Source organism: Condylostylus longicornis, unplaced genomic scaffold (assembly GCF_029603195.1).
Source record: "Condylostylus longicornis isolate FDR11 unplaced genomic scaffold, ASM2960319v2 ptg000084l, whole genome shotgun sequence".
Classification (NCBI taxonomy): domain Eukaryota; kingdom Metazoa; phylum Arthropoda; class Insecta; order Diptera; family Dolichopodidae; genus Condylostylus; species Condylostylus longicornis.
Genome location: NW_026578052.1, coordinates 5774307 through 5789521, shown reverse-complemented (window position 1 = coordinate 5789521; position 15215 = coordinate 5774307). Strand labels below are relative to the sequence as shown.

At 26.3% G+C, this 15215-nt stretch overlaps 2 protein-coding genes across 2 annotated transcripts in view; one reads left to right on the top strand and one right to left on the bottom strand.

The window, feature by feature from the left end:
- LOC129613603 (reversion-inducing cysteine-rich protein with Kazal motifs) overlaps positions 1-12100 on the top strand; it is a gene marked incomplete at its 3' end in the record, with an annotated part of 66914 nt that extends 54814 nt beyond the window's left edge. The window contains exons 5-11 of the mRNA XM_055527734.1: positions 711-747; positions 7966-8177; positions 9318-9468; positions 9602-9819; positions 9959-10952; positions 11009-11275; positions 11331-12100. Of these exons, the coding sequence (XP_055383709.1) occupies positions 711-747; positions 7966-8177; positions 9318-9468; positions 9602-9819; positions 9959-10952; positions 11009-11275; positions 11331-12100 (2649 nt within the window). The remainder of the gene's footprint in view (positions 1-710; positions 748-7965; positions 8178-9317; positions 9469-9601; positions 9820-9958; positions 10953-11008; positions 11276-11330) is intronic.
- A 1589-nt stretch (positions 12101-13689) lies between these two features.
- On the bottom strand, positions 13690-14843 carry LOC129613517 (proteasome subunit beta type-7). Its single transcript, XM_055527625.1, has 3 exons — positions 14698-14843; positions 13930-14584; positions 13690-13867 (listed from the first exon to the last, which is right to left on the bottom strand). The coding sequence occupies exons 1-3, from the start codon at positions 14757-14759 to the stop codon at positions 13763-13765; spliced, it is 822 nt and encodes a 273-aa protein (XP_055383600.1). The 5' UTR covers positions 14760-14843; the 3' UTR covers positions 13690-13762.
- Positions 14844-15215: the final 372 nt, after the last annotated feature.

Below are 15215 nucleotides of genomic sequence, written 5' to 3'. Positions count from 1 at the left end.
AAAATTTAAAATTGAAATAAATACGGCACAAGCACGACCTGCGGTCTATAATACAAAGAAATCTTAAATTTATAACGTATTCATCTGGTATAATTTTGATTGAATTGGTTAAATTGAGCAATTTCAGAAATTATAAGATTTCAGTTCGGCTGTTCGTCAGTCAGTCTGTATTCGTGCACTTTCGCATATCTTAATTTCGGCTAATCCGATTTTAATAAAAATTTATATCTCAGTTCTCTTTAACAAATGCTTCAGATTGATCAATTTTCATATCACGGGATATTTCTGATCTCGGGAACTGTAACTTCTCTAAGGACTGATTTTAATAGAATTGTTTTTGAGGAAAAAAATTTTGATTTCAATTTTTTCTGCTAACAAACCGGGAAAATTGAAATCCAAATATATTATACTATGAAAAAAAAAGAAATAAAATATTATAAGACTTGTTACAGATAATCTTAAGATTAAAATCTAAGCATGAATAAATATCAAAAGTTAACAAGAAAATAAAAATTAACAGAAAAAAACATTTTTTACGATACCAAAATGAATATTGACATTTCAAGTTTTAAATTCAAAATTTTAATCATGTTGTTCACCTGTTAATAACAATTTTAAACGAATTTGTAACTTTTGAAATCCAAATTTATTGAAATTTAATATTATAGTTTTTTTTTATTAATTTGTTTTTGAATATTGTTTATTTTCAGAGTGATTTTTGGAGTTGTATTAATAGAACATTGCACGGTAAGTTTATATTAATCAATTCTTTGGATTGTTGTAGATTTTATAGGTTAAAATTGAAATTAAATTGTACATAAAATGAAATTAAATTATTGTCCGAGAGCTATTTGTATGTATGTATTTTGCTGATTTTTGATTTTGACAGCTATACTTTAATTAATTATTGAATTAATATACAATTAAAACCATAACTGAGTTGACAAATTTGTAGAAAACTCTCTTATGTCAAAACACTTCAAATATAATGGAGAAACAAATTCAATGTTGATTCAGTTAAACTTCATAAGTTTTCCGTTATTTTATTACTTGCCACGAGAGGTACTCTCAAGTAGTTCGGATATTCTTAGTTTTGCATTCATTATAGAACTTTGAACAAAAATACAGAACTTAATTATTACGTACATACATATGTACAGTTACATCTCCATCCACTCAAAATAATGAAAACGATACAAATGTCGTTCATTCTGAAAACCCTAATAAGAATAACAACAATACAAATTTTGTTCTTTTAGATTACCCACCTTTGTACATTATTGTACATATATATTACAAAATCATTTGCAAAAGTAGTAACACGTTTGTAAATTTGACGTTCTCCTGTATGAAAAAATATAATAATTAGTAATGTTTTTGGGAATTATGTACAATCTGATAAGGTAAAATAATGGGATCTCTTCCTTTTTTAATTATTAAATGACAGATCCGCATTTAAAAGCGCTCTTTAACCTTAATTTAATATTAACAAAACAGTTAATAATTGATTGTATTGTGGTTGCCATCTATACCCGTAAAATTTAATTAAATAACGATCAATAAAATTCTCGTGATATACCTTCATATGAAAGTATAGAGTATATTTATATGTATACACAGAATAGAAATTCAATAAAAAAATTAATTTTTTTATAGACATAATCTTGAATTACTAATTTGATCTCTGATGAGATCTTAAAAAAAAACATTTAACATTTTTTCCTCTAAATACCAAAAGACAAATATCCATATTCTGCAAACATACTTACATGCACTCATATGTACATGCATGTATATATACATTAGAAAATTTATTTGTTGACACACCTGTTCTGATCAATTCTTTTCATCAATTTTTTTTTTAGTATACCTAAAACCGTGAATATTTATTAGTATTTTTTATTGTCAAAATCAAAAATTTTCAATATTATCTCTTGAAATTATGTACGAGTGTATGTGTATTATGTACATATATAATAATATGTAAAATGACAACTATAAAAAGTGATTTCGGAGAATTTGATATATCAAAAAACAAAAAAATTAAAATAAAAAAATGGTAATAAAAATGTGTGAATTTGAATTATTATAATAAATTTATTATAATTAAAACGAGGTTATAACTAATATTCAAAATTTATAGTTGATATATCGAATGTGTATAAACAAATAATAATATATAAATATTTATATAGGTATATGAGTATAAGTGTACGTATGTATGTACGGGCGATAATCCAATCCAATGGATTAAATATTCATAAAATTTCAAATGATTTTTTCCCTTTTCTCTGCCATAAATTTCTTCAATTTGTCTAATCGATCAATAAAAAAATTCAACAATATGGTGAGTTAAGGTGAAATAAAAACTCAACAATAAGAGATACATATTCCTGTACCTCTCTATCTCCTTTTCTATTTCTTTACTGTTGGAAAACAGAGAAAAATTTAAAATACCACATTTTAACACTTTTTTTAACAGTACGATTTGTGCCTGTCTGTCGCTTTTCAAAAGGGGGGGAATATTTTTTGCCCTTAGCGGCCCATATTAAAATACCAGTAACAAAGGAGCCCACATAAGTTTCACTTTGCATACTTCTGCAAAGTTTTTACTGATGATTTTTTTGTATTTGAAATTTATAAAATATGTATGTGTGTTTATATGTGTAGATGTATTTAAGATATCAAGAAGAAAAAAAAACTAGAATGAATATAATTTAGCGAGCCTTATCTTGGGAGGCGCGGACGCATGAGAATTCAAGAGTTAGCCGGTTAACTACCTCTGCTCCTTTTTTTCAAGTTATCGCTTCACAAAATTAGTAGTTTTCAATTTCAATTAAAATGCGTTCAGCGCACAGCTTCTATAAATTAGTTTTAAATTCTTTTCTATTTATTACTTTAAGAAATTTATGAAAAAAAAATTTATTTTTCACAAAATAATAAATTATACAAATAATATCATAAATTGAAAAAATAAAATTATTAAAAATTTTTAAGCTTAAAATATGACAACGTAATTTAAATTATCAGCTGTCAAAATGATTTTTTGGTATATTTAGGTAAATCAATTACAGTTACAAATTGTATGTATGTGTGTATATAAAATTTTCATTCAATTTTATCGTATTTACAATAAATTTTTACAAAAATTGAAATTTTCATATAAATAACCTCATTGTATTCTAAAATTATCACAAAGCGTATAGCGCCACAATGTAGCGTGTTAGAATTATATCATAAATCTTAATGGCGAACAATAATTTTTATTAAATTTAAATTATCTACAACAACAATATACAAAAAATAAAATCATAAATGTACAATAAATTTTTTTTTAAATATTTTTTAAATTATTATAATCAATATTTTAAGCATAATTTATGCACTTTTTGCATTTTATAATTGGAAACTTATTATTAAATTACTTGTTCATATGAGCATAATATAACAAAAACAAAAAGTACCGTATGTACAAGATAATAAATTGTTAAAAAATAAAGTAATGTTTAAGCATGTACTATATAAATAACTATATAAAAAGCGCCATCAGCTAAAATTTAACCTACCGTGAATACAACGCGCAATTTTAATATACAAACTGTTATACAAAATAATATACAAATGTATGAAATGTCGGTTCAGTATATTTAATAGGAATGTGTAGAGCGCGTATAAAATCGAATTTTAAATAAGGAGTGACCATAAGAATAACTACTTAGTACGTAAACACGTTTATTAACTTTGTTTTATTGATTGATTAATAATTTTATATTAGTAATAAATTTAATTCTGTTATAAAAAAAACAACAACAAAAATGGTGAATAATTTTTTGCGAATATTTACAAGAAAAAACTCTTTAACTTTCATTATTATGATTGAAATTTGAAATATAAAATTATTTTTTAAGTATAATGTGTATTATTAAAAAATAAATTAGTAAAAAAAAATTTTGCAATTTTAATTAAAAAAATAGAACTGTATATAATCTGTAATAAGGTTTTTAATTTAGTTATGGGTCATAAATTTGCCGTCACAATGGCTTAATTATGGTTGAATCAGGCAAAAATTTATCGAATTAAAATAATTAACAGAACTTTAGAACAGTAATGTGGAACTCAAATCCATTTCAAACATATACCTTTGTTCCGAATTATGTCAAACTTTATCAAAGGTTTTAAAGATTCAAAAATACAAAGCATATACAGTGTTGTCTATAATAAATTTTTCTACAAGAAAAATTTCTCTTTTATGTTCGAAATTCTCAAATTCTAATCGATTTACCAATCGTTGAATTTTTTCGTCGCCGAAAGCAGAATTGATTGTTCGGACACCAGACACGTATTTGAACTTTATAAAACTATTTATTTGTGCGAATTGTAAATGTGCGAAAACACTGTTATTACAATTTTAGGTAATTGTTTTGAAATATCAAGTGTATAATCCATGTGAAGAGACCAAATCTCCACAACAATATATTCGTTGACAAATAATATTAGGTAGCAAACACATCTATTGGGTGCTCGAAACCAATTTAAAATTTTTAGTACTCCTCCTCAACTGACATGCATGGTAAATCTCCTAAAAAATTTTTTAAAATTTTAATTAAATTAAAAATAGAAAAAATTAATAAAATTTCTAATACTTACGTACATATTTATTTCATTTGCTTTTCAATATTTTTCAAAAATTAAACGAAAATAATATTTGATTTGAAAATTATTCGAAAATAATTCAAACAGGACAAGGAAAGTCAATTCATTAAATTATAACAGGTCCGAAACTGTCCCTGAACAACGAAATGTTTTCTTTTATTAAACAATATTAATCATTGCAAAACCCACCTTATAATAATTATTCTAATTATCATAATTTATTATCATAAAAGTGGGTGGGACAAATCTGAATAGTTCATACATTCAAATTATTGGCTATTTATTATAAGTATGTTTGTTTACTGAGTACATCTTGATTATGAAAATATTTTCGCAACGTGATGCGATAAAAAGGCTGTCCCCTTTCAAAAAGGAAAAACAAAAATTTCTCTATTAAATTCAAAACGCGCTTCTTAATAAATAATGTATAACGTAAGTATAGTAAACAAAAAAAAAATGATTTAAAATAAATTTAAATTTATTAAAAATATTAAAAAGAAAAGAATAATAAAAAAAAAAATATGAAAATAAATAAAAATTGGCACAAAGATCAAAGAAAATATGCCGACACTTATAATGGGGGAAAAAAAAATACCGAGAATAATTTTTACGCTATTGGATGATCGCGCTGAATGTTGTTTCTTGTTATAATTTGTTTGCTTAATTGTTTTTATTGTGTGAACAATCTAGATAGAGTCAAAAAATATTTTATGATTTTTAATCAAGTAAAATATTTTATTGGGCTAATTTTTTTTGTTACTTATTACTATAGTTCAAAGCACATTTACTCATTAGTTTTATTCTTGTGTTCGTATTTAAGCGATAGAAATATTTTTGAAGATTTAGTTAAGAAGATAAATTATTTTTTTATGGTAGAGTAAAAGATCACCCATTTGTTTGTCAGTAATTCTATTGCAATATTCCCCAGGTTAACTATATTTCAAATTAGGGTTTCGTTTTAACTGTATTCGACGTTTCGGTTTTCTTCATGGTATAACTGGGAAAACTATGACAGTTCGTAAATGACAATAAAACATTTTCATTTATGTACATGATAATTTTCGTGTACCCTTAGTTTTCTTTATCTATTTTCATGTTTTGTTATCTTTTTGTTTTAAAACAGGTCGGCAGCAGCAAGTGCTTTTTCTCATTAAGAGAGTAATAACCAATCACAAATTATGTATTTGAAATAATCATTGCGTTTGATTGTTATACCTTGCTTGCGTTTTTTTACAACTTTATATGCAAGCTTGTTTTCGTTTGATTGTATAGTAAGTTTGCCTTCGTTTAACTGTTACAATATACATATATATAATCCAGGAATGTGTCTGAAGCAACATTAAGACACGCAGGATCTACATTATTTAAGATTGTAAGTGAGTGAGGGGGTTTAGACCCTCGCTAAATACATCACTTTAACGTTAATGCTAATGCCAGAAAACCGAAACGTCGAAGGCAATAAAAAAGCAGACAGATTGACTTCTAGAGTGGTTGTTCCGATTGTTTGGGTATTACCGCAATGCTTTCAGCCTCACGAAAAGAATTACATTTTTCCAGTCCTATGAAAAGAGCGGATTATTTAAAATGAGCATATTATGTATTTTCTTTATCATATTTTTCATTTGTTTGTCGTATAATCGCGTTTCTCTTTTACGCTTTAAAATTATTGTGTTAAGAAAATACTTAAATGTTGCACATGGTATGTTTAATATGTTGTATTTACGTATGTGCTATGTGGTATTATAGTTCTTACATAAATTAATTTTTTGATAATTTAAATTTAATAGGTATTAGATTTTAATATTCAACTCCAACTTCATTATTTGATTTGTGAGTTCATTAAATTTTTATTAATAAAAATAAAAATGATTGGTATTTCATTAATGTAAGAGTGTAAATAAAATTTCTATGAATTATTTCTATTTTAGGTGAAATTATATGCAAACAATATACTGAAATAAGTATAATAAATATTCATAAAAGTTGATAGGGCGATATGATTAAGTCTTTAAAAATCCAATAGAAAAATATGCAAGAAAGTAAAGAAAAACTTACCATTTTTAAAATTTCAAGATAAAAATAATAATTTCACTTTAATTTACACTCAATAAATAATAATATAAAATATTCATTTACAATATTATTTACGTATTGTATTGAGCTTCATTAAAATTCAATATGCACAATTATCAAAGTTTTGACTTTGTAAATATAGTTAAACAACAAAAAATGTCAAAGAACGTTGTGTGAGGCTTTCAGAGGTTCTTTTTCTTTTTTCTTGAGAAAATTCATTTTATGCATTCAAATATGTTATAAACAATATACTTAAAAATGCAAATTGTAAAACGCATTGTTGATCGTTTTCATTGTAGATATCAAATCAAACGATAATCAATAGCAATGAAATTGAAAGAATGCATGAATATATCTAAAATTTTTGATTTATATTCAATATAAGGAATAATTAATTTTACGAAACAATGCGTAACTAAAATTATTTCGCATTTGCATATATGTACATACACAAGGGTAAATATTCCAATATTAATGCGATTAAGATGTACAACTTAGTATTCAGACTGTTTTTAGAAATTAAACTCTAAATCACATTTAATTACATTTAGTTGTTGTCTTAGGAAAAAACAGAAGCCTAAGGCAAGCAATATTATATTTCATTGTGACAGTAAAATGAAAGATTTCTCAATGTAACAGTAATCTACGTTTTGACAATTAGTGCGCCGTACAACAATAATATTCAACCGAAAGCGATAAAAACCTATAAAAAATACATTATTTTTGGTTAAAATGCGTTTATCGTCTTAGTCTAAGTCTAAAAATTCTTTAAAATTCTGATTGGTAAATGACATAATAAGAGTATGTACAATGATTTTACAATTTAATTCTGAATAACTCAAACAAATTGAATTTTATATTATGTACCTATAGTTCAATCAGAATCTTATTCCCTACCCTTCCTTAAAAATCTACTCACTCTTTCATTTTTACGGTTCATTCTTGAAATAAGATCCATTTTAAAGTACTTACACAAAATTGTACTAAATCATGTGTGTCGGTCTTTTTAAAACGGAATCTCTAAAATTCTATTTTAATAATCATTTGAGTCATAAATAATAATGTGATTATTAAAATATTCAAAATTAAATTTCAATATTGAATAAGAGTTTGCTTATGAACAATTGTGGTGCTTGTTTTGAAATTCTCTATATATATATATGCTATATATTTTAAATAAATTTTTGTTTTATTTTATACACTCAATATATATATATGAATATATTTACTTTATTCTAGCTGTATCCCGTGGATCACAATGGTATGGTAGAAAATGTTGTACATTAGCACAAACAATAAAATGTCAAAATACATGTGCAACATCATCAAATGTAGATGATTTAACTCCGGCATGCCGCCGAAGTGATGAACAATATATGTTTACATGTTTTGAAAGACAGGAAATGGGTGATAAATGTTGTGGAAATGCAAGAACCTCCGATTGTTTGCAGGTAAATACATTTTTATAAAAATTTATTTAATAGAGTACGTATTAAGATTTTCATCAAAATTTACTACAGACAGATTGAAACTACGCAAAGACAGAAAGAAATTTTGAGTTAAATTGGCCCTTCATATTAACCCCCTTTTAAACAGGTTTTTTTTTAATTATTAGAGCGATTTCTCCTACTACACGGCTCTCAAATAGTTTATTAAACTAAATATATTCAATTTTACTTCCTATTTTCTTTATTTACGAGGTATTTGCTCCAAACATTTTCAAAATGTCACCATAGCTTTAACCTACTTTATAAAGGGATAAATAATATACGTAACAGTAATAGTGATTTTATCCAGAATTATACCGTTGGGCTTGAATGAAATCAGTTAGTAAATCAAAAGCGTTCGCCTAAGCGTATGCAATATTTTCATTATTGAAATTCCGAAATCAGCTTCAATTGTTGAAACAAAATGTAAACCTGTTATTTTATATTCTGTCGGCTGCATTGATCAACTGCATCTCAAATTTACATACGATCCCTCACTATCTATATGTATACTATCTATACTATCTATATATGTTTATAACAGTTTATTCGTTGAATGCCATAATTAGATCACAACAGATGAAAATTGAATCCTTTTTATAATTAAATGTTTTCTTTTCAACTCTAAAAAACAAAAACAAAGTGAATTTTTATTAAAAACTATTTTATTCGTGTTTTATGATTGGGTTTTTTTTATTTTTTCGAAATTCAATTTCATTTTATTACAAATTATAAAGCGGAATATTTACTTTTTTATGTAGAAGAGAAGAGATGCACACGTCGCCTTTAACTGCCACTTATAATGATGGAAAAGTGAACGTGTAATTTGTCAATTTGAAATCATTAATATCACATTTATACATATATACATAATTATGTATATATGCAGGTATATACCATAATATACTCAACCCCATATTCGTTCTACAATCCACAGTGTTGTTGTGCTTTCAAAGATTTGTTTTTCTAGCAATTAAAATACCATTCAAATTTTCAAAAAAGAACAAAACTAAATGTAAAAATATTTTCGTTCATAAAGTATTTTTTTTTGTTTTCTATATTTTTTTTAATTTTCTTATTTTATATTTTTTTTTTTAATAAAAGGCTTGCCGCAAAATTTTTGAACATCAAACATTGACGCCATCTAAAGAAAACCGGAAATATATGGAAAAAGTATGTGGTGAAAATAATCCACGGGTTCTTCGATGTGTTAAGAATTTTACAACATTAACGCCAATAAAAAATTCAAAAAAATGTAAGAATATTTGTGTGTCAATATGATAAAAATTAAACATTTATTTTTATTTTGATAAAATCAACTAAAATGTGTTCTTTAAAATTAAATTTGAGATTTTTAAAAAATGGTTTTCTGAATTCACAAATTTTAGATAATCCTTGTTGTGAAGTATCAACAAATTCTCAATGCCGAGAAACATGTACTGAAGCTTTATTAAATTTACGTTCAATACAAGAAATTATTGATCAACTTGTTATTGGTGGTTGTGGTGAAGTTAATTTACGTAATCCGATATGGCAATGTTTTCTATCGGATGGTAAAACTGTAATGACCCAAGCATTACCAAATGAAGTATCACAAATTAATCAGGTAACTTGAAATCGTTCTGTAAAAACTCAATAGCTTGAGTAGTGCCTACTGAAATTAACAATATTTCTCACATTTTTAACTATTCTAATAAAATTATTTAAAAAATATATTTCTTTTTCAATTTTCTTTTTAAATTCAGTTGGGAATGGATTCAGCAAAATTACATTGTTGTCATATAGCATCATCGACTAAATGCCAAAGATTATGTATTCAAACTTATTCAAATGATTGGACATCAACATTAACTGAATTTACAAATGATTGTTTAATGCAGACTCATGAAATTGATTTAAGGCAATGTATAAATGAAGTTGATGAACCATGTGAACTTGGTTGTGATGGACTTAATTTCTGTTCAAATTTTAATAATAGACCAACTGAATTATTTCGAAGTTGTCATACACATGCTGATACTGCAGCACAAAAAGAATTATTACTTTGGAAACGAAAAGGTTTCGTTTCATTACCTGGAATGAATTTACCAATAAAAAATATTACAAAATGTTCACCTAATATATGGCGTGCTATTGCATGCACTTTTGAAATAAAGCCTTGTACAAGAGGAAAACATTTAAATCAGATATGTAGAGAAGACTGTTATAATTTATTAAGTGATTGCTTAGATTGGACTGCAGTTTCATCGAAAGTTTCAGCTAGTTCGATATGTTCGAAACTGTCATCGGAATTCGAAGAAGTAGATTGCGTTTCATTAAAACCATACTTAGAACCAAGTGATATACCAACAGAAACTGGTGGCCATCATCGCTTAACTTCTCCATGTAAAGGAAATATATGTAATTCTAGTGAAGTTTGTGTACCTTTTAGAAATGGAACTATAGGCTACTCGTGTATTCCTGGTTGTTCTTTAGGTGAATTCTCTTTATATAAGGTACCGCTTGGAGCTTATGTCCGAATTCCAAGTGCTGGACAACCAAAAGGTTGCTTAAAAATTTGTAGATGTGGTCAAGATGGTAAAATTGATAACTGTCAACCTTTACCATGTATCAATTATGATAAATGTAATACTGGTGGTAGATCAATTCAACATGCAAATTGGTTCTATTTAGAATGTAATTTGTGTAGTTGTTTTGCGGGTGAAATTACATGTACTAAAAGACAATGCAGACTACCAGGTACCTACTACAAATATTTCTTTTTTACTTTTCAACATAAATTAAAGTCATTATAGGCATTTCAGATAACAGTTTCACAAGTCTACCATGTAAATGTCCACCACATTATGTACCAGTATGTGGTAAAAATGGTAAAACATATAATTCTGCCTGTATAGCTAAATGTTCAGGATTGCACGATATTGACTTAGAATTCGGTCCATGCAGCTCAAAGAATCCTTGTGAATCTGGGAAATATACTTGTCCAACAGGTACTCAATGTTTACCCGATCGAAATGTATGCTTGTCACCAATGCATAGACCTTGTTTGCAATATACATGTGGTAAGAATTTTCGTATTAAAATTTTATATGTATTAAAAAATATTTTGTACTACAGTTAACATAACAGGAAAATGCAATACTGTAAGTACACCAGCTTGCGACATTAATGGTATTACATATCCATCAGCATGTAAACTTTTACAAAGTGGGAAAAATTTTTCTCATTTCGGAAATTGCATTAAAAATTGTCATAGAGATGGACCAGTATGTGGTATAAACGGTATTACATATCAATCAGAATGTGAAGCTTGGTCTGATTATTCTTTAGTCGATTATATTGGACCATGTATAGAAGTTGGTTTACTTAGTTCAAATATGGGTCCAAGATGTCATCAAGTTAAATGTTCAAAATTACCATCAGAATATTGTAAACCGATATATCCACCAGGTGCCTGTTGCCCTATTTGTGCTGGTGCCTTAAGAATAATATTTTCAAAAAAACAAATTGATCGAGCTTTATATGCCTTAAAAATGAAAAATATAGAAATTTTAACTTTACAAAATATATTAAAATCTTTAGATAGTTTAATTAAAATAACTGAATGTCAATTAGTTGGATTTTTAACAATGGAAACTGATCTTTTTATAGCTGTTATAAGTCGTGAAGAATTACCAAATCATATACAAATAGAAGCTTGTTCAATTGAAGCTGAAAAAATTGCAAGCCTTATTAATACACAAAGTCATAGTATAACAAGTAATTTAATTTTAAGTTCTTTAACTGTTGCAAATTTAGTTGATCCTGATTTAGAAAATTTTGCTATAAGTTATAAATATGGAGATTTTAATTTAATATCGTTAACAATTTATAGTTTGGTTACAATTTTATTTAGAAATTTTTTATGTTATATATAAGTATATTTTTAAAATTTAATGTATAGGACTGTTCATTTTACATATGTTAAAAAAATTCTAGATTTTAAAATGCATTTAAAATAATTTTTTTTTTGAAGTCAGAAAATTTTTAACCGCAGAGCAAAGATTTTATTTAAATCGAAATTATTATTTTAATACAGAGAAGAATCGTAAACTGATCTCTTACCACATTCTGAAGACTCTATCAAACATGAGACAAAATTTTATTAGGTTTATTTACAAGAGCATTTTTCGAAATTCAATTCACAAGTAAAAGTTAGACGTTGTTTTGTTTAGTCACTGAACAATTTCGTAAGGATTTTAAACAAATATTCAAAATTTATCAAAATTAAGAATTGTAATTGTGGTTTAGAATGTTCTGTGGTTCTATTATTAATTAAATCAATATAATAACCATTTTTAATTTAAACTCATATAAAATATAATACATTAAAATTAATCATTTGTCATTTTAATAAACAATAAAATATTTAGTTACAGATTTGCATAAAATTTACCATTATCGTGAATTCATGGTGCCACCATTAGATTTAAGATCATTTGTTTTTTTATTTTATTATGATTTTTTTTATTTACTTGTACATATGCGAATGAAAATACATAATTAGTTTATTTCAAATTCATTATAAAAGAAAGTCAGTAAATTTAATTTATATAATTAAGTAGGAATTAAAAAAGAAAATTCATGTGATATCTGTTTGCAACCTAAAAGATGTAGGCGTAAGTTTTAAGTTTAGTTTTTCTTCTCGATTATCTTTCTTAAGTTAATTAAGTCTTTAATGTTAAGCAAAAACTAAAACAAAAGTTTTGCATAAATAATATTATTAAACCAAAGGTTTTACGAATATGATATTAAAAAATATTTTAATTTTAAGAATATTTTTGTTATAAAATTTTGATAATAAAGAATTAAATTGAAAATAATTTTTATTTGGCATCTATTTGATGTAATAAATTCATAGTTATAAGTATATTTGAATATACAGTGGGATTTCTATTTAACCAACATCCAGAACCCAATGAGTTTTTGTTAATTTAAAACTTTTTAATATCCGGCCTATGTATCATACAAGGGGGTAGATTTTAGTTTGTCACGACATATGTAACATCGGTTTTCCTTACCACAGGTTTTGAGAGTTATTAAAGTGTTAGGCTAATATAGTTATGCCCGACAGCCATAATAGAGATAACTAATAACATTGCAGAATTTTAATATTACTCGTTTTACAGTACGCAATTGCGAAAATAGTGAAAAATTGTAATATATATGGAATTTCTGTTCGAAAATCTTGAGCACGTTCATCCTCACCAATTATTCCTAACTTGTCTCGTTGCATTTATAATTGCTCATTATTTAAAATTTAAAATGGAGTGTAGAATACCAATGAAAATAAAACTTCGTATCCTAACAAATAAATTCATTTTTTTATCCAGGGTAATTCAAAAAATAGTCAAATTTCATTAGTTCACTTTAAATTTGTTACATGCAAATGATATGGAAAATAAAATTTAGATAATCAGGTTTTAAAAATTTCAAATTAAGTTTTCTTGAATATTTTATTTTTAAAACATAGAAAAATTACCAATTACAATTATGTTTAAAAAGTAAATTTAAGCAACTTCCATAGCAACTGGGATTGTTTCTTCTGTAACCTCGAATTTTTGAACTAAAGTCTCCAAAACATCAGTTGTTCCTACTTTAAAATCATAATTCAACTGAAAAATAAAATTATTTATAACGACAAGTTTCAAATTAATTAATTTCAAAATGTGAATACCTTTCTTTCACCCTTTTTATTTGCAATTTCATAGTTTCTTAAATAAGATGTTGTATTATCCTTACGAATAATACATAAATCAACATTAGATCCAGAACCCAAATCATTAAAAACACCAGCAGCAATAGCATCACGTACTAATTTCTTTCCTTCTTCTTCATCTAAATCTGGTTTCCAGCGTGCCTCAAAAACTGCCATGGCAGCTAAACTACCCGAACCCATTGTTGAATACGGCACCTTATCAGTTGAGCCATGTGGATGAATACAATAGATGTACGAACCTGTTTTATCTACACCGCCTAAAACTAAGGCAGCACTTACGTGTCCTTGATACCGGAATAAAAGTTGTTTTAGTAATGTATTAGCTGCCACAACTGGCACTTGCCGACCAGTATTCAAACGATGTAATTCTAGTTGAGATGAAATATTTTCAGTAGTCATTTCAGTATCTGCAGCTGTTCCAGCTCCGCAACAATACATATTTTTTGCTAAATAATGTATTTTTTTGCAGTTCTTCTCCGATACAATTGCTCCACAAGTAGATCTTGTATCGGCCCCCAGAATAACACCATCTTTAAAAACTATTCCAGCAATTGTAGTACCAGTTTTAACAGCTTTTGGAGGTTGGAATCCCTCCTTTAAAAGCATTTCATTTCTGAAAAAAATTAAAGAATTAATTATTGTCGAGCAGGAAACTTTTTTTACTTGGCATCAATTAGATTTTAGGTTACTTGCATGTACAAGTGGAACAATTGAGTAAATTTTTACCTTTTACAGTTTTCAAAACTGAAACCTGGTTTAGGAATGTCCCTTGCTAAATCGGTCATCATTTTTTATATTTATTTCCTTCTTTTTAGCGAAAAGTTACAAAAAAATAAAATTGTCAGCAAACTTCTTGGATGAATTGCCGAATTTTCAAACAATAATGAAATGTCAAAATTGTTGTGGTGAATTTTTCAAAGACAATTTTTTTTTCTCCTATTTTGAAGTTTATAATTCACCATAGAAAAATTATTAATACAAAATACTACCCGGAAAACCCAAAAGTGATGCCACATTTTTCGAAACATTAGAAAAATAAATTCTTTCTTGTCATCAGATGGCAAATGTTGACGGTATAATTTTTTATATGTACTTATTTGTGTTATTAAATTGAGTTAGTTTTTGCGCTCTTGTCATTATTTACGTTTCATTCACATTTTCAAACTGGACACGAATACTAATGAACCAAAGCTGAACACTACTGCGCGATTATCTGACCAGTTAGTTTCGTGTTTTTCGGTTGT